At 43.7% G+C, this 20,579-nt stretch overlaps 1 protein-coding gene across 2 annotated transcripts in view; it reads right to left on the reverse strand.

Moving 5' to 3' along the window:
* RASGRF2 (Ras protein specific guanine nucleotide releasing factor 2) overlaps positions 1–20,579 on the reverse strand; it is a 376,997-nt gene that overhangs the window by 114,969 nt on the left and 241,449 nt on the right. For both annotated transcript variants that reach the window (XM_044276023.1, XM_044276022.1), the window contains exons 7-8: positions 7,586–7,779; positions 3,598–3,707 (exon numbers count right to left, since the gene is read on the reverse strand). In XM_044276023.1, coding sequence (XP_044131958.1) covers positions 3,598–3,707; positions 7,586–7,779 — 304 coding nt within the window. The remainder of the gene's footprint in view (positions 1–3,597; positions 3,708–7,585; positions 7,780–20,579) is intronic.

The following is a 20,579-nucleotide window of genomic DNA, read 5'->3' on the forward strand; positions in this document are numbered from 1 at the left end:
AGGTGACAGGTTCCCTTTAAGAAGCATTATATATTCGTTTATAAAAGTTACATAGTAAATGATGTTTCCATTAAGAGTAATGTCCCTTTAAGCGTTGTCCACGAGATAAAATATTATCCAATAACAACTATATTTGCTTGATGAGTGTAATAACCTTGAGCCAGTGCGGTGGCCAATGACCCAGGCAAATAATCTTTTAATCTGATCTAGATCAGAAGCATGCTTTCTATTCATTTTAAAATATCAGGATTGATCTAAGTAGGGATGGAGGGGAGATGACAAATCCAGAGGTTTCTACACAAGGCAATAAGTAATGGGAATTAAGCCTATAGGGGACACATCAATAGAAGGTCACATCTAGGCCGGCTCCTAATGCGGCTGATCTGTTGAGTGAACCCACACAGGAGGCAGGCTGATGTCTCTATCTGTATCGTTCTCTACTAATATGAAATTATATTACATATCACAATAAATTAGTAGGATCAGCAGAGCAATGTCTGGGGTGATAAAAGGGGCAGCCTCCAGTGCTGATGCAGCTATCACCATTAAAAGGGAATGTGTCACACTGAACACAGTATCTGATCTGCAGGCAGCATGTAATAGAGCAGGAAGAGCTGAGCAGATTGTATATATAGTTCTGTGGAAGAACTTTCAGTAAAACTTGCATTTCATTCATTTATATTCCTGCTCATTCTGGGCTTTGTAGTCCAGGAGGCGGTCCTATCAGTGATCGACAGCCTTCCCTCTATGACTGTATACACAGATAGCTGTCAATCACCTCCTTGACTTCAAAGCCCAGAACGAGCAGGAATTTAGATGAATGAAATACAGATTACACTGAAACTCTTCCCGCGATACTATATATCAACCTGCTGAGCTCCTCCTGCTCTATAAATAATACCCACAGATAAAACTGCATTTTCAGGGTGGCAAGTTCCCTTTAATTTAAACAGGGGGTACTGGTTACGTTACCAGCATTGAAGTTTTTACTAACAAGGAGCAATAAGGGGTTAAAGGTGTTGTCTTGGAATATGGATATAGAAAACTGGTAACAGTAACATGCTGAAAATACAGAAATAGTAACCTTAGTCATCTTTTTAAATCAAATTCAGGGCCCGGATTACACAAGTTTGCATAAGGTGCAGGAGCCGTCAAATGGTGTGGTCCCCTGACTGAACAATGGGCACATACAGCTATTGGGGTACGGCCACACGGTCAGGTTTCCTGATGCAGTTCTGGAATCCAAAACCTGGAGTGAATTCAAAAGACGAGAAGTAGTTTGATTCCTTTATACTTTTACTCCTTTTATGATCCACTCCTTTTTTTGGCTTCCAAAGCTGCATCAGGAAACCTGACCGTGTGGCCGTACCCTTAGTTTTTCTCTTTAATTTCCAGCAAATTGCCGACTAGTTTTCTATGTCCAACAACAACAGCTTAAGCGGAATGTGTCATCAGAAAATTACATATCGCATGAATCCAGTTTTTATTTTAAAGGGTTTTCTGGGTATATATTTTTCTTCCCCTGCCAGGCCCTGCAAAATTACTAATGTACTTAGGCTACTTTTTTCTTGACGGAGATCGGGAGAGTGGTCACATGACTGTACCCTCATCACACCTGGGCCTCCCATGATCCCCTCTCTCAGAATCCCCGCCTGAATGTTGTGATCTCAGACCCATGTGATCAACACACTCAATCCACATCGGGGTAGGTGGAGTCCACTGCTTGTCATATTGAAGCTGTGTGGGAGCAAAGATTAGGAGAAGACAGCATGGGGATGATGGGGGGTATATAGGGAGCTGAGTTTTTGGCCCAGGGAAGGGTGGAGTAGAGGTTTACATTTCTGGTTAACAGAAGTGTTGTGGCTGCTGCTCATCTACATTCACAACCTGGAAGTTTGGGTTGTAAACACTTGGAGTGCAGTAGGAGCATGTCAGGTCCGCTATTATGCTGTGTAGGAGACTAGACGAGGTTTAAACAATTAAATGGCATTTGTTTTTAGGATCCCGCACAACCCCAAGCATTTTTTGGTGATTTTATTTCATTTTCAATTTCCTAAAAATTCTAAAATCATGCAAGTTTTACATCACACTGACCACTAGGCCTAAAATATGTCAAGAATTCCTGTTCTTTCAGATCAGCCAAATGACCCAGACATATTGTACAGGAGGGGAGCCCATTGAGTTATATGGGAGAGTTTTCTAGGCATGGTCTGTGACCCATGTATAGGTCAGGAGGGAGTGGATAAGCTTTGATATCACCTATTGTGAATGGTGGATCCTGTGTTATCTATAAAAAGGTGATATATGTCACTGTAATCCACCCTGTGAAGATAATATGGTGGGTACTGAAAAGTTAGTGTACAGAATAGAAGTCGTTACCTATTATTATACCTAGTGGCCAAAAAATTGCATGATTTTAGGATCTTTCTTTCATGTAGATGATTTTTATTATTTTTTTTTTAGCACCATAAGTTGTAAATAAATGTGTTTTACATAAAAATATGATCTATGTGTCACATTCTCATTAATCAGATTTACCAGTAGTCCTACAGAAAACCAAATAACATACTGCAATATCACGGCATGAAAAGCAGAGTAGGTAATTTGGTTTGGTGTAGCACTATTGTGTCTGCATGTTCTTTTGACAATAGATCGCTCTCCATAGTGTACATGTGAGAGGTGTATCCTAATTACATAATACTACTGAGAATGTTAATATTATATAACTAATAAGGACTCATTTGTCTACCACAGCAGTCAGACATTGATCTACAAGGTTAGGGTTTCCACATCTTCAAGTCTCATTTGTTAAGAAAAAGCTGTGGAACACTCCATAAGCGAAAGAAGAAATTGGTTATTCATATGCTTTATAACTGAATTGAGAGGTTTGTTTAATACACTGAATACCAGGGCTGCATAAGGGCAGTACATGTGGTAGTGTGGTGAAGGTTCAGGCTAAGTGCAAAAAACATGACTTGCCTGTTGATTGCCACCAATCTCCAAAGAGTTACTGGAAAGAATCCACTCAGTTGCAATTGTATTACGTCTTAATTGAAGGGGCTTCAGGTGTCCATTTCCATGCACCCATAAAATTACTAAAACTTTGGTCAATGTGCATGGGAAAGGGGGATAACATGATTTACAGTTAATTTTGATCATGTTATCACCCCCCCCCCCCCCCTCCCCATTCTCTGGTCACCCTCCCTTAGATGCCCACCACAGATATGTATATCTGGTGGGAAATTAGGACATGGGTGCCCTGACTATTTGACTTTATGGGGCCCTGATAATATGAATGTCATCTCTGCTGAGAACTTGTAACTCCTAACACAAACCTTTGTGATATGATGGTCATTATAGTCACCTCTCTACTAGAGGTGCACAGCATATGGAGAAGAACAATGTACAGTAAGTCTGTACTACTGGCTTAACACTGTCACTGAATTCATTGAGGCAAGTGAAGGCCCACATTATTCACCAGAGGTAAGACTTCCTTTACATAGAGTTTACCAATTTTCATTGATAGTTTATTGCCTTATGTGGTCAACCCCTTCAAATTGCAAATAAAACATGGCTTGGCGATAGCCGTTGGCTTACCTTGAAAGTTCCTCCAGCTTAGACTGAGCAAACTCTAAACTTTTCCTCTCTATGTGCTCATGAGGTGTATGGGCCAGAAGCTCATGGAGAGTTATTATGTACCGAGGTATCTTTAAGAAAAAAGATATATTCAATGCTGAATGACATCATCTGTAGTAGCAATTACATATCATAAGTACTGCAATTTAATACCACACGCATTTAAAAAATGTCATAGACAAATATCAAATGCAATAAATGCAAAATCAAAATCAAATCTTTAAGGTACAAACCCAGAATATGTTTAATGCATATAAATGTTAATATTTTGCTACTAACCCAGTAATTTTACTTTGAATACCCTTTGCTTCTAAAGACTAGGAAGTTTTCACAAGGAGGTCATATAAAATATAAAAGATAAATAGTGTAAGAGGTGTCTAGGATTCCACAATAAGAGGTAACCTTGTGATTTAAAGGCAAGGCCTTCCTTACATATTAGATAAAAACCTGCAGATCAAAAGACAATCAATAGGAAATCTACGGTGACACCGTGCTTCGAGGAGTGGCTTAACACATTTGAAAAGATACATAGAATGGAGGAACTTATTGCTGAGGATGATGGCCAGGACGCAAAATACCTTAAGATATGGTCCCCTTGGCTGCTTTTTAAAGGTTCCGAGTCTTACCTTATGTGGTTGAACAACATCTCTATTAATGCTTAATACTACCTATTCTGATGGGTTTTGGCACTTCCCTTTTCGTCCCCTTAGTTTCTGTCTGTGTGTGTGTGTGTGTGTGTGTGTGTATGTATGTTTTTAGATGTTTCTGCTCTCTTTTAGAGTAGATATATATCTATTTGCGAAATGTGTCACTTTATTAGTGGACCACCTACATTTGTCATGTACTAAACCACTTTAATATCCTGGTACTGTAAATGGCAGAATTGGTATATCGCTTTGTACTGTGGTTTTATACCTTTTGCACTGATAATTTACTCTTGTCCTTAATAAAAGAGATTGAACATCAAAAGACAATCAATAAGTCAATTTCATCACAGACGTTAAAGATAACATCCGTAAATGTGGCAGGGAATATTTTTATAAACTGTCTGTGTACTGAATGATAATCTGAAAGTGTATTGATACAACACAACAGATAACAAATTTGGGATTTTCTGTTGGTTGTTTAAGCAAAAGAACATGACAAATTTAAGGAGTTTACATACTGATGAACTGCGCTCATGTTATCAATCTCAGATTGGTGAAGGCCCCACCAATCAGTTGTTCAGGGGGAATCAGCTGGCACCAGAAGCTACTGTATACACTGGACGGAGGTGGAAGCAGAAGGCTCCATCCAATGTGTAGTTTCCATTGCTGATGTCCTGCAGCTGAGCTCCCATTGACTTGAGTAGGAGCTGAGCTGCAATACCTTGGCACTGCTACTACACATTAGAGGGAACCTCCTGCTTCTGTCTTTCTCCACTGTATAGATTTGATGCCGGTGGCTTCCTCAAACAGCTGACTGGTGGAGTTGTCAGGTGTCGGACCCCCACTGATCTGATACTGATGACCAGAAGATATGTCATATCTAAGTAGTGAATAAACCTTTTTAATGCCAGACAATCAGACCAAACTACTGAAATGGTCCATAACCAAAGATGACTCTTACCCTCATCTATCAGCCACAGCGGAGAGAAGGTATAAACTTCCTGGGACAACAATATATTACATGGATATCTCACTGATTTCAGTGATCCTACAGCATTCAATGGTAATCTGCACCAGCACCAAGTGTACAAAGGGAACCTGTGATCTGGGATCCATTGGAGGAATGAAATATGTACCTACAGGTTCCCTGGGTAAAAATTCCACTGAAACACTGCCGCACCTCAGAGGAAATATAGTTTAGAAACAAGCTGGATGCACAGATCCCATTCATTTGTTAACTGTTTAATTAACAGGGTGGGGAGAAGCCAGAACGGAGCTGCCCCTGTGACATGTGAATCTCTTTCTCTTAGGGCATCACACGGCCGTTGTGTGCCCGTGGTCGTATTGGGTCCGCAATCATGGAGATGCGGAACGGAAGCACTACGGAGTGCTTCCGCAGTGTTTCCGGCCGTGCCTCCACACTGCAAAAAAATAAAACTTGTTCTATTTTTTTGCGGTGCAGACTGATCACGGACCCATTCAAGTTGAAAGGGTCTCGATCCGTCCCGACCGCCACAGGGAAGTTGCCCGTGCATTGGGGACCGCAAATTGCGGTCCCCAATGCACGGAACGGACCCACAACAGCCGTGTGCATGAGGCTTTTATTACATGATTTAATAAAAACAGGTAAGGATGGATTAAAAATCTATGTAAGGACATGTTCACATGGGCAAAATACTTATCTGAAAAATCCAATTAGTATTTTGCCTGTGAAACTCATGGAAGAAGCAGGAGACTGGGTCTCAAGTTTCTGCTGCAGGTTATGCTGTGCTCGGCATGCTGAGTAGCCCAATTTAATGGGCATAATGAGTGTGTGGCCACCAGCCGCAGTCTTTCTGGGGCAGAAACTGTGGTAAGATAGGGAAGAGTGCTGATAAAAGAAGTGCTGGGGATTGCCTCCCATAAAAAATATCATGAGGCAGATTTGAGGTTGTTTTCCACGCTGATTCTGATGAAGTTTCTGCGTCAGAATCAGCATCAAACAACTCTGTGTTAGGAAAGCCTAAGACTACTGAGCTCATTCCTTAGTATACTGTATCTACCTCATATATAGGGCTGCATTACAGACCTGTGTTCTACAAGGTCCCTATGGGACCATGCCGTCTATAATTTCTTACAGAAGCATACAGATTTTTTATTGTGAATTCATATGGAGATAAAAATCACGACTGTTCTGTTGCATGGAAGGGGTTGTCCCATGAAAAATATTCTACAGCTTTCAAACCAGCTCCTGGATCTGAATACTTTTGCAATTGCATGTAATTAAACATTTTGAATAGCCACTGAGTTATTCAATGAAATGTATCTGTATACCGCCACCTGCTCTTTGTTCTTTTTCTTATTTATTTGTCCTGCTCACTGAGAAGGACGCACATGCTCAGTTTCATCCTTCAGCTGCCTCCTGAGCTGTGATAGGGTGAGAGCTGCAGGAGAATGGACACGCCTCCTGAGCTGCAGCAGTACAGACACTCCCCGTGAGCTGCCAGCTTGATATAAATCTAGAGAGCAATGAGTGGGGAGATCTCTGGATCGATGTGAGGTACAGGGCTGGTTCTAGCTTTGTTATAAAAAGATTGTCCGATTTTCATTTTTTACATTAATTATGGCATAACCCCTTAAGAGTGTATTATGGAGGCACTCTCCCCTGGAAACGCAATAAAATGATATAATGTAATAGTAAGTTCAAAATCATTGCATTGTTTCCCGAACTACCCAAAGAACCACCTGTAGCCATGGCATCTTTGCAGCGCTATCCCACATTACATTTGAGGGTTACAAACACCAAGTCACATTACCATCAAAACAAGGGTAGCTTTCAGTAAGGACAACAAGTAATGCTCTGAATTGATATCTGCTCATTCAACCAGCAAAGTCGTTAATTATGGAACAACATGAATGCTTCCCTATCTCTGTCTATAGATTAGAACTCTTATGTATTGTTTCACACAATAGACCTTACAATAGACCTCCAACCATAGCAACATGTCATTTGTCTGCAGGTCAACCAATAATTATCCACAGTCAATCCTCATTGTTTGACAGTGGCATATTTATCTGTTCAGCTTGACAAATGGCATTAGCAAACAATCACCATGTGGCTAAATATCGGCTTTCAATGACTCTCAGCTGCAAAAATAGAATGTGCAAACCTCTAACATCAAGAGGAGTCACAGTAAAATACAGGGAAAAGCACCTGTTTGAAAATGACTCGAACTATGAAATCAATGCATGCATTTCTAGCAGTACTACGGGCTGGTATGTGGTTCCATTCACTGAAATCTGCCGTGTGTCATGAACACTACCTGGAACATTGGATATGTCAGGAACGTCTCCAGCATCCTCCCCTCACATGCTGGATTGGCTTCGTATTGCTTGAGGAGTTTGTCAAAGTCGCGGTTTTGCTTGCAGTTTGCCAGCACTAGCAGACTGTACTGATGATTTCGTACAAATTCTTGGTAGATGTTCAGCATAGGCAGCAGAATATCAAACAAATCGGCTGGATAAAAGGAATAAGAATGGTCTGAGTAATGGTTTAAGTATTTGTGATAGCTGAAAAACTGCTTACTGTAACATGAATGAAAGCATGACAAGTAAATGACTATACCACCGATCACCACAAATATAGTGTAATATAGTACACTTTAAAATAAGACCCAAGTTTACCAGTTTCAAGAGGAAACCAAGCAACTCAGGTGACTGACCTGTAATAAATAATAGAGGATTACTTACCTTACAGATCCTGCACCGCCAGTGACTTCACGTCAACAACATGTGACTGCTGCAGCCAATCACTGTCCTCAAAGAGTCTAGTGATTGGCTGCAGTGATCACATGTTGTCGAGGTGACATCACTGCTGCAAACGGGAAAACAGAGCTGTGGCAGGGGATACCAGACAACTGCTTTAGATCTTGATAACCTATCCTCAGGAGAGTTCATCAATATCAGAGGTTCATACTTCTGGAATCTCATGTGCTGCAAGCCTCTTTGCAGTATACGAAAGCACTTCACCCTACAATGTATAGCAGCTGAGGTCTTGTAGCACAATCTCATGACCAATGGACATGACATCACAAGCTGAAGAACAGGCTGCAGCACTTTCCCCTGCACCACAACCCCTTCAAACAGCTGATTGGGGGTGTCAGAGTCAGACCCCAAAGTCTTAGAATGAATCATCAATATTGAAGTCGATGGAAAACCTGACTTGTTGATAAACTCAGAGACGTACGGTATCTAGTACTGAGTCCGTGTAGTATTGTGCGGTATGTATTTTTTAGTTGCACAATCAACTAGAACAGTAGTTTATTTGATCTTTTCCTTCATATTCAATGATATGTAGGGAAACACATATATTAGGTTTCGCCTTGTATCCAGGACACTGTACCTAAAGCCTGTATTAGACCTAGTGAACATATAGGCGATTGTCGGCAGGGAAGCATTCCTTTCCGGCAATCGCCTGCACGTTAGCGGAGGAGACAGCTGCTATTACCTTCAGCAATCTCCTCCACAGCACTGGGAGGAGCAATCGTATTGCCACCGCTTATCCCCATGCTATCTAGTTGTTTGCCGGTAGCAGATTGTGATCTTTTAGCATTCTGGAAGATCACACTTGCCCAATCAACAATGCTCGTTCATTGCACGTTCATCAGGTAATCGGCAGCAGTATTACACTGCCAGTGTAATCTCATCTCCCCTTTCCCTGCCATTCAATGAAGTCTATTGATTGCCCCATATGAATACCACATAAGACATAAGCAGAGCAATACAAAAAATACAATTTTGATCGTTAGACTCTAGAGAGAGACATTGCTTCTTTATTAGGCCTCATGCACACGACCGTTGTGTGCATCCGTGGCCGTTGTGCCGTTTTCCGTTTTTTTTTTCGCTGACCCATTGACTTTCAATGGGTCCGTGGAAAAATCGGAAAATGCACCGTTTTGCAGCCGAGACCGTGATCCGTGTATCCTGTCCGTCAAAAAAATAGGACCTGTCCTATTTTTTTGGCGGACAACGGTTCACGGACACATTCAAGTCAATAGGTCCGTGAAAGAACACGGATGCACACAAGATTGGCATCCGTGTTCGTGATCCGTGGCCGTAGGTTACTTTCATACAGACGGATCCGAAGATCCGTCTGCATTAAAGCTTTTTCAGAGCTGAGTTTTCACTTCGTGAAAACTCAGATCCGACAGTATATTCTAACACAGAGGCGTTCCCATAGTGATGGGGACGCTTCTAGTTAGAATATACAACGAACTGTGTACATGACTGCCCCCTGCTGCCTGGCAGCACCCGATCTCTTACAGGGGGCTGTGATCCGTACAATTAACCCCTCAGGTGACGCACCTGAAGGTGTTAATTGTGCGTATCATAGCCCCCTGTAATAGATCCGGGGCTGCCAGGCAGCAGGGGGCAGACCCCCCTCCCTCCCCAGTTTAAATTTCATTGGTGGCCAGTGCGGGCCCCCCTTCCTCCCTCTATTGTAATAAGAACATTGGTGGCAGTGTGCGGCCTCCCCCGGCCCCCCCTCCCTCCCTCTATTGTAATAAGAACATTGGTGGCAGTGTGCGGCCTCCCCCGGCCCTCCCTCCCTCCCTCTATTGTAATAAGAACATTGGTGGCAGTGTGCGGCCTCCCCTCCCTCTATTGTAAATAGAACATTGGTGGCAATGCGCCGCACAGACCTGTCACTTACCAGTAGGAGGAGCTCCCGGCCGGACACAGACATCGCAGCAGCCAGCAGGTAAGTATGATGCTTCTACTATTGCTAAGTAACCATGGCAACCAGGACTGCAGTAGCGTCCTGGTTGCCATGGTTACCGATCGGAGCACCAGCGATTACGCTGCCACCAATGATCGGGGGGGGGGGGTGGGGCGGGGGAGGCTGCACACTGCCACCAATGTTCTTATTACAATAGAGGAAGGGCGGGGGGCCGGGGGAGGTCGCACACTGCCACCAATGTTCTTATTACAATAGAGGGAGGGAGGGAGGGCCGGGGGAGGCCGCACACTGCCACCAATGTTCTTATTACAATAGAGGGAGGGAGGGGGGCCGGGGAAGGCCGCACACTGCCACCAATGTTCTTATTACAATAGAGGGCGGGAGGGGGCCGGGGGATGCCGCACACTGCCACCAATGTTCTTATTACAATAGAGGGAGGAAGGGGCGCACACTGGCCACCAATGATATTCAAACTGGGGAGGGGGGGGGTCTGCCCCCTGCTGCCTGGCAGCCCTGATCTCTTACAGGGGGCTATGATATGCACAATTAACCCCTTCAGGTGCGGATGTGTTGTATCTGTCCTGTGTCTCGGTCTCCCTTCTGGGCCCCTAGGGGCGTGAACGATTGGTTGCTGTGTATGTGTTGTACTATACTGATTGGTTGTATTTCAAAACCCTGTGGGCAGTACTATGTTTTCTTGTTTGTGAATAAAAGAGGCTGTACGTAAAGTACAGTCAGTTCTGCTTGACCCTTTAAACGGAGCCTCGTCTCGTTCTTGGAAAGGGAAATCTATGGGATTGTTACGCCGCTCTTTTTACCGCTGAACCTGACTCTACCTCTGGAACTCGTGGATGGGATTATACCAGCCGTACTTGTACCCAGCAGCTTGCCAGGAAAGAGGACGTCCCCAACGGCTGATACCCTCACATTCAAAGGGTAGCCGTTACAGATGGTATAAAAGGGAATCCAGACTTTACATTGAAAGTCAATGGGGACGGATCCGTTTGCAATTGCACCATATTGTGTCAACGTCAAATGGATCTGTCCCCATTGACTTGCATTGTAATTTCAGGATGGATCCGTTTGGCTCCGCACGGCCAGGCGGACACCAAAACGACTTTTTTTTTCATGTCCGTGGATCCTCCAAAAATCAAGGAAGACCCACGGACAAAAAAACGGTCACGGATCACGGACCAACGGAACCCCATTTTGCGGACAGTGAAAAAATACTGTCGTGTGCATGAGGCCTTAGGCTGACATAAAGAACTTTCTGCTACAGTAGCCTTTGAGAAAACTAGATGGTCCCTTAATTCCAAGTATGAATATTTCGAGACGATCTGGTCAAACTAGATAAAAGTCTGCACAAACAAGAATTGGGACTCTTATTAATATTTAAAAAACAACTTAACATGGCATCTTGAACTCCCTATATACACTGAACAAAAATATAAAGTCAACACTTTCACTTTTCCCATTTTGCAGGAGCTGAACTCAAAGATCTAAAACATTTTCTACATACACAAAAGACCCATTACTCTCAAATATTGTTCTCAAATCTGTCTAAACCTGTGTTAGTGAGCACTTCTCCATTGCCGAGATAATCCATCCCACCTCAGAGGTGTGGCATATCAAGGTGCTGATTAGACAGCATGAATATTGCACAGGTGTGTCTTAGACTGCCCACAATAAAAGACCACTCTGAAATGTGCAGTTTGATCACACAGCACAATGCCACAGACGTCGCAACGTTTGAGGGAGCGAGCAATTGGCATGCTGACTTCAGGAATATCTACCAGAGCTGTTGCCCGTGCAATGAATGTTAATTTCTCTACCATAAGCTGTCTTAAAAGGCATTTCAGACAATTTGGCAGTACATCCAACCGGCCTCCACATCCAGCATGTTCACCTCCATGATCATCTGAGACCAGCCACCCGGACAGCTGCAGCAACAATCGGTTTTCATAACCAAAGAATTTCTCCACAAACTGTCAGAAACCGTCTCAGGGAAGCTCATCTGCATGCTCGTCATCTTCATCGGGTTCTGGACCTGACTGCAGTTCGTCATCGTAAACCAACTTGAGTGGACAAATGCCAACATTCAATGGCATCTGGCACGTTGGAGAGGCGTTCTGTTCACAGATGAGTCCCGGTTTTCACTGTTTAGGGCAGATGGCATGTGGCGTCGTGTGGAAGAGCGGTTTGCTGACGTCAACGTGGTGGATCGAGTGGCCCATGGTAGCGGTGGAGTTATGGTATGGGCAGGTGCATGTTATGGACAACGAACACAGGTGCATTTTATTGATGGCATTTTGAATGCACAGAGATACCGTGACGAGATCCTGAGGCCCATTGTTGTGCCATTCATCCACGACCATGTTGCAGAATAATAACGCACGGCCCCATATTGCAAGGATCTGTACACAATTCCTGGAAGCTGAAAACATCCCAGTTCTTGCATGGCCAGCATACTCACCGGACATGTCACCCATTGAGCATGTTTGGGATGCTCTGGATTGGCGTATACAACAGATTGTTCCAGTTCCTGCAACTTCGCACATCTATTGAAGAGGAGTGGACCAATTTTCCACAGGCCACAATCAACAACCTGATCAACTCTATGCAACGGAGATGTGTTGCACTGCGTGGGGCAAATTACTGGTTTCCCCCCCTTCCCCCCAGTAAGGGAAAACTGTGCACATTTCAGATTGGTCTTTATTGTGGGAAGTCTAAAGCACACCTGTGCAATATTCATGCTGTCTAATCAGCACCTTGATATGCCACACTGAGGCGGGATGATTATTTCGGCAAAGGAGAAGTGCTCACTAAGACAGATGTAGACAGATTTGTGAACAATATTTAAGAGTAATGGGTCTTTTGTGTATGTAGAAAATGTTTCAGATCTTTGAGTTCAGCTCCTGCAAAATGGGAGCAAAACCGGAAGTGTTGCGTTTATATTTTTGTTCAGTGTATATGTCTGTATTTTGGCTTATTTTATTTGTTAATTCCCTCTCCTTCCAATTAGATCCCCTATTTTTGTTACCCCTCTCATTCCTCCTTCCCTACCCTTTTATTGTAAATAATTTACTAAAGGGAAAAAAAAGGAATAGTAGACAGCACTGGTTCAAGTGGGTGCACATATGCTATTGGAGTTGATCCTTAAGTACCAGCGAATATCCTTAGGCTATGAAGAGGTGGATAGGCTTCAGCACCCAGTTCCAATGGTTTGCTTTTTTAAGCCAAAGTATACAGCTATTTCAGCAACGTTTTGACCCGACATAAATAGCTGGGCCTTTGTCAAGCCTGACAAAGACCCAGAGAATTATGTAGGGTTGAAACAAAGACAAAACTGGAACTTGATGTTGATGCCGCTTCACCTTTTGTACAGGGTAGAGCAATGACTGACCTTCCGGCCGCTGTATTAGTACCCAGTACTCTGTTGCCCCATGTGACCTCTGCTCTGGCTACCCGATTCCGACAGCATGTTTAGAGTGGACTGGAAGTCTGGCTATCTATTCATTCCCATCTTCGTTGACAGTATCATGCCAGGTGAATTGGCTAATCAGAGCAAAGGTCAAGTGGGGAATGGTGAAATGGAACGAAGCCTATTATACGAAACAGCAGCTTCTAAGCTCAAAACATTAAGTCAATAGCAAAAGGATTTGGCGGCTCACTCACTGTTAACCTATGGAGTAGGTGCTCTACCACACAGCACTCCCTATTGCTGATAAAATACAGTTAAAGAAAATAGAGTTTGGCGTCACTCAATATCGGGCAACAATCAGACAACAACATAAATCTGAAAATATTATTTTATATTCGCAACATGTTGCATAAAAATCACAATAAAATACAATAAAATTACAATGAAATTATAATATATAACCATATAAAAACATATAGAACGTGATCCCCTCTAAAAGCGCTAATTAGTCTGTCTGGCTTTAATGTGCGGTTTCCCTGATAGCCACCAGGGTAAAGCCAAGGGAACAGTTGCGTTGTAAAAGAGTCACAATGAGTTTTTTGTATTGATACAATATTGCTTGGGAGTTTAAATGTACTTTACCACTCCTATGGGTTGGATTTCCTGTAAGATGCAGTCGCTCTGTGAGCTACGTGGAAATGTAAGTCCGATCTCTTTAGATTAAAACACCCGGCTGTTTGACGATGATCTTTGTTACTTTGGCCTTCCAGGACCTGCTTGTGGCGTCCCACGTGGTGCTACTGGATAGGTCACGTGACTTTCGATTCCAGGCGGGGTTTTCAAATCTGTTCAGTATCCGATCATAGATGTTAAATGCTTCCTTTTCTTGTCCCTCACTGTCTGCAAACCAAACGCGTTTCGGGGTACAGCAGCCCCTTCCTCAGTGGTACCACTGAGGAAGGGGCTGCTGTACCCCGAAACGCGTTTGGTTTGCAGACAGTGAGGGACAAGAAAAGGAAGCATTTAACATCTATGATCGGATACTGAACAGATTTGAAAACCCCGCCTGGAATCGAAAGTCACGTGACCTATCCAGTAGCACCACGTGGGACGCCACAAGCAGGTCCTGGAAGGCCAAAGTAACAAAGATCATCGTCAAACAGCCGGGTGTTTTAATCTAAAGAGATCGGACTTACATTTCCACGTAGCTCACAGAGCGACTGCATCTTACAGGAAATCCAACCCATAGGAGTGGTAAAGTACATTTAAACTCCCAAGCAATATTGTATCAATACAAAAAACTCATTGTGACTCTTTTACAACGCAACTGTTCCCTTGGCTTTACCCTGGTGGCTATCAGGGAAACCGCACATTAAAGCCAGACAGACTAATTAGCGCTTTTAGAGGGGATCACGTTCTATATGTTTTTATATGGTTATATATTATAATTTCATTGTAATTTTATTGTATTTTATTGTGATTTTTATGCAACATGTTGCGAATATAAAATAATATTTTCAGATTTATGTTGTTGTCTGATTGTTGCCCGATATTGAGTGACGCCAAACTCAAAACATTAAGTGCATCTCAAAGGGTGACTCGGACATGAGGTTTTACTGCAAATCACAGCTGTTTTCAAATTTCACAATATCAAGTGAAATAGAGCGCAGTTATTCTACTATTGAAACAACAACATATTTCTGACTTCCACTATTCAGATTACAATACATTATCAGTGTTGGGCCATATCAAGCAAAATCTGCTAGTGTGTTTTCCTGAGTTATTGTCACGGTGGGGAGTGGGGGAAACCCCCCACCGCATAGTAGGATCTGTTACTAGGCCATACAACAATGAAGGGAGCAGGCCACAACCTACAGCCGCCCTAATCCTGACCCTGATCTCCTGACCGCATGAGCAAACCCTGAAGGTGGGAGGGCTCATGCACTGGAACCTGGATCCTGCTGACCCCGACGGTCCCTGGCATAGGGGGTCAAGAATAGGAGACAACCGGTTCCTCAGGGACTCAGACAAACCGGAGTCTCCAGCTGCCTAGCAACAGGTGGAAGGGAAATGACCATATGCAGCATCTGGATCGGCAGGTAAGAACACCGGAAAACTCACTTACCTGCCGATTCGACAACGACTGGAACACAAGCATAAGTAAAGGTGCCCACACACCAAACAGGACACCGTACAGACAACACACACACACACACACAGGTATCCAACACTCCTGATACTGCCAGGACCCCATGCCGCAAAGAGCACGGCAGCCCCAGACAGCACTGCATACAGACTAATGGTTAACCCCTCTGGGAAACCAGCCTCTCACGGAGGTATCAACATACCCTCACGGAGGTATCAACATACCGGGTAACATATAGCATACATGCAGGGACCAACCCCAACAACAGCCCAAACATGTAACAACCAACAAAACGCTACACACACCCAGAACATAAACCCACACCACACATAAAACAAGTAAGGGTAAAAGGTACAAAAGGGAGGACAATTTATGTTCCATAAGGTGGCCCTCAAGGACTGTGCTGGAACACACAGGCAAGGAGCAAAGCACCAACACCAAGCAAGGCTGTAGTACAACTGCACCCAGCAAGCAACAGGTTTATATCCAGCTTGAGGCCACACCCAGGAAACACCTTAATCCCCACTAGCCAGAAGAATAACCCCTTGCTCACCAAACAGTAGGGAGACACACTGTAAAGGGGAAGTTCATGTGCAAACCAAAAACTACACATTGCCCCTGGCAACCAGTCTGCATGGCAACCACGTCACGGTCAAACACAAATATGACCGTGACAGTTATCAGAAATCCATCACTATACAATATTAATAGGCGTCCTCTAGAAAACGGTTCCCAAAGGCCCCCATGCACAATCAATAGCTTTCGGACAAACGATCGCTTGGCCAACAGCTATCTCTCCCAATTTCCTCCTGGCTTCCCCATACACATACACATACACCTCGATCAAAAATTTATGTGCACCCAATGAGGAGAGTGGAGAAAGCTGCTGCCGGACACTTCTGATGGCTTATCTCCCAGAAGAATAGGATCAGGCAAAAATATTAATTTCTCCTGATCCTTCTCTCCTTTGACATCATCTGTCGAGGAAGAGTCGGGAGCTTCCCATACACATTATAGAGTTTGCCAAAACCACTTTTATTGGTAGGATCAACTGACAATAGTGTATGGGAGCTGTTAAAGTGACTTAAAAGGTTTTGACCGTTGTCCGTGTGCTGAGACTCCTGCCGATCACTAAAATAAGGAGATAGAAGCGCTGCTTGTCTTTCCTCACTGCTGAAGACGGACTCAATAGAAAGTCTATGAGACAGTCTCTGGTCTGTCTTCAGCACCAAGAAGAGACAGTGATCGATCCTTAAGTGGTTAGTAGGAGAAAATAATTGTATGCCTTACATCTGGTGGCATTAGAGGCAGAGCTTGTTAAGAGCTCATTTGCATCCCTTTCTTCCCCTATAAAAGTCTCCTCACGCCAATTAAGGTGCTCTGTCCCCAAGGAGAAATAGTACCCCCCAAATCCTGACTCTCACCCAGTTAAGCCAGTACTCTCTGCTCTGATGAAGGGCAATTGATCCGAAACAGCTGTCTGTAGATGAGTTGCTGGATTATTTAATATCCGTGTAATATCATGTCTCAAGGCCTATTTAGAGGGTTGAACACTGAATTATAGGATAGCAGTCTTACATCTGGTGGCATTAGAGGAAGAGCTTGTTACGAGCTCATTTACATCCCTTTCTTCCCAGAAGTCTAGAGGAGCATGTATGGCCTATAAGTCTACTCAAGCCTATGGCCGATAAGTCTCCTCCTGAAGGAGAGATAGTACCCCACAAAAAAATTATTTTATGCACAGAGGTCTCAGGGGTCTGTCAACTCCTTGGTGGTACTACAAGGCCCAGAAAATTTTAACCACTCACAATGTTATGAAAATAGACATGAACTCTCTAACTTTTCCAATATTGTTGATGGAAAACTTTTCAATCATGGAGTTCCCTCACCACTCTAAGATCTATCTCTTCATCGATCGCTACCATGCTGTTCAAACTTCTTTATCTCAGCATCCTTGTTAGATACATGCTGTCCTTCAACCTGTAGCTAGAGGTGCCTCCAACAGTCAAACTTCTTCCAAAGTTGTAGGTGCCTTAGTTAATTCCTGTTCTGATTACACATGAGATTACACAGAAAGGAGACAGTGCATGGATTCTGATTCAAAAGGGAAACCCCACTGCTTTCTTCAACTTACACGAGAAGTGAACATCTAACATCAGAACATAAGGATCACAGATGGTACCCAACCGGTTTCGCCATTATGGCTTCATCTGTGAATCAGCATCTCGTTACGATAAAAAGACATTGCAGAGTACCCATACATACCTATAGTATAAAATACCTAAAACTCAATTCCTAACAAAACAGTCCAAACGTAATTCTATGTTCATGTCATTTGGCAATATTGGGGCCAGAAATCTTGGTCAAACTGAGCCACAATTCTGTCACAGAGTCTGTGCACCATATTTTTCACTTGACTGAAAATTAGGTGGAAAACAAGTGGCTTAATGGTGGAGAAGGCATGGCTTAATACATGCCAAATTTGCATTAACATTTGAGCTAAACAAACTGAACAAAACTATTGCAAAATGACATAATGTACATGTCTGACACAATGGCCCATATAAGCGTGCTACTTTCATAGTGTCGTTTGCACCAAAGTTTTGGTGCATCTCATTTTAGACACATTCTCCTTAACATTTCCTGTTAAGCATGATCAACTCTATTAAACCAGGCTCACTGCATGGTAGGGTTGATCATGCTGATTAAAACGTCATCTTGTATAATACACCATTCCAGAGAAAACTGAAATTTTATAAATTTTTATTTAATATATTAATTAACTATTGGAACACTGAGGGGCTTGCCAAGGCCCTTAGAGCACCAGTTTGTAAAAACCCCTGCAGCCTTAGCCCCGCCCCCTTCCCTAAGCTATCTAGCCTTGTCAATCCATGGGATAAGGGAAGTGGCTAAGGCCACAGGGGTGTTCACAAACTGCTGATCCAAGGGCTCTGGCCGGCCCCTCAGTGTTCCAAATAGCATATTGATAAAATTGGAGTATTTCTGGTATGGGGCACTGTACAGACATAAACGAGGTATCAATTTAATTAACATGATCGACCCTACCATTCAGTGTGTCTGGTTGAACAGGGTTGATCATGCTGACAGATGCTATAATGTGGGTGTGGCCAGCTTTTCTCTATCTTTAAAATACATCCATGAGTTTAGCACATAAAAGTAGTGCAGATTACACCAACTTTGAATTGGTCTAAAGTTTTTGGTGGACAGAATTTTCCTGCATTTGGGAAGATTTTCAGGATCTGTGGACATATTTTTGACTAATAGGTGACATAATCTAGACCATCTACAGATGCATCAGATTTATGATCCAGCATTAAAGGGGTCGTCTTCTGGGCAAGCGCGACCTTCCGGCTTTTGGAGAAGAGCAGTGGTCGTAACCAGGGGAGACCGAGTCACAACAATCAGGTAAGTGGGTATGAATTTTATCCTAATCGGTGGGGATTTGTTAATAAAGTATATTTACAAAAATGATCACTGTCAAATTATTAACAGATTTAACAGTGATCATTATGATGGGATACATCATAATGATCACTGTTAAATCTGTTAATAATTTGACAGTGATCATTTTTGTAAATATACTTTATTAACAAATCCCCACCGATTAGGATAAAATTCATACCCACTTACCTGATTGTTGTGACTCGGTCTCCCCTGGTTACGACCACTGCTCTTCTCCAAAAGCCGGAAGGTCGCGCTTGCCCAGAAGACGACTCCTTTTCTCCCGGCCGGTCCGCTCGCTGTTCTGAACGCGCACGCTGCCGCGCATGCGCGACAGTGACTTCTTCCCAGCCAGAATAGTACAGAGCTGCGAACGCGCACGCCGGCTCTGTAGGAATAAGTCACCATTGCGCATGCGCGGCGGCGTGCGCATTCAGTCCAGCGCGCGGCACGGCCGGGAGAAGACTTCAATCAAGATGAAGCCTGCCCCCAGCCAGAATCCAGTAAGTGAACGCGCGGTGGCAGCAGGTAAGTATAAAAACGCTAAGTGGGATAACCCCTTTAAGACACTGCATTAAGGCCTCATGCACACGGCCATTGTGCGGCCGTTAAATGCATTAGGGACCGCATGTTCTATTTTTTTCCGGTGTGGAGGCATGGAGAGAAACCCCACGGAAACACTCCATAGTGCTTCTGTGGGGTTCCGTGCCCCCATTCCGCACCACAGCTCCAGACGGGGACCCATTCAAGTGAATAGGTCTGCATCCGTGATGTGGGGAGCACACGGCCGGTGCCCGCATATTGCGGACCCGCTGTTTGTGGGCCGCAATACGGCCACGGCCGGGCAACAGCCGTGTGCATGAGGCCTAAGACAGCAATGAAGAAGTTTGACTGCTGGAGGCACCTAAAGCTCCAAGTTGGAGGAGAGGATGTCTCTGGCACAGAGGCCAAGAAGTTGGAGCAGTATGGTAGTAATCGATGAGGAGATACACCTCAGAGCAGTGGGAGAACTTTGCAAATGAAGAGAATATTGGAATAGTGCAGGAGCTCACAGACTGAACTATTTGATATATTTCAATAACATTGTGTAAGTGGTGAAAGTTTCTGGGCCCTGAGGCACCTTGAGGCGAGACCTTTGTGTATAAGACCATTTTCTCCCCCTATCCACTTAAAGTGCAACTGTACTTTCAAAAAACCTTTGGTATCTCCTAGTATGAAAGGTTTTGATAAGTAGGGGTCTGAGTTCTGACCCCACCGATAGCTAAAACAACCACCGTCTTTCCTCGTTGCTAAACACAGACTGGGAACTGGCCTATAGACTTTCTATTGAGCCCATTTTCAGCAGTGAGGAGAGACAGCGCTGTCTGAGCACTTCTATATTATCGTTTTAGCAATTAGTGAGGGTCTTAGCTAGAGATGAGCGAATCGATGTTGACAAAGTGGAATTCGATCCTAATTTCAGGAAAAATTCGATTTGCACCGAATCCGAATTTCTGCACATTTCGTGGTAACAAATCGCATTTTTTCCCTAAAATGGCTGCTGCACGT

This window comes from Bufo gargarizans, chromosome 1, assembly GCF_014858855.1.
Source record: "Bufo gargarizans isolate SCDJY-AF-19 chromosome 1, ASM1485885v1, whole genome shotgun sequence".
In the NCBI taxonomy this organism is placed as follows: domain Eukaryota; kingdom Metazoa; phylum Chordata; class Amphibia; order Anura; family Bufonidae; genus Bufo; species Bufo gargarizans.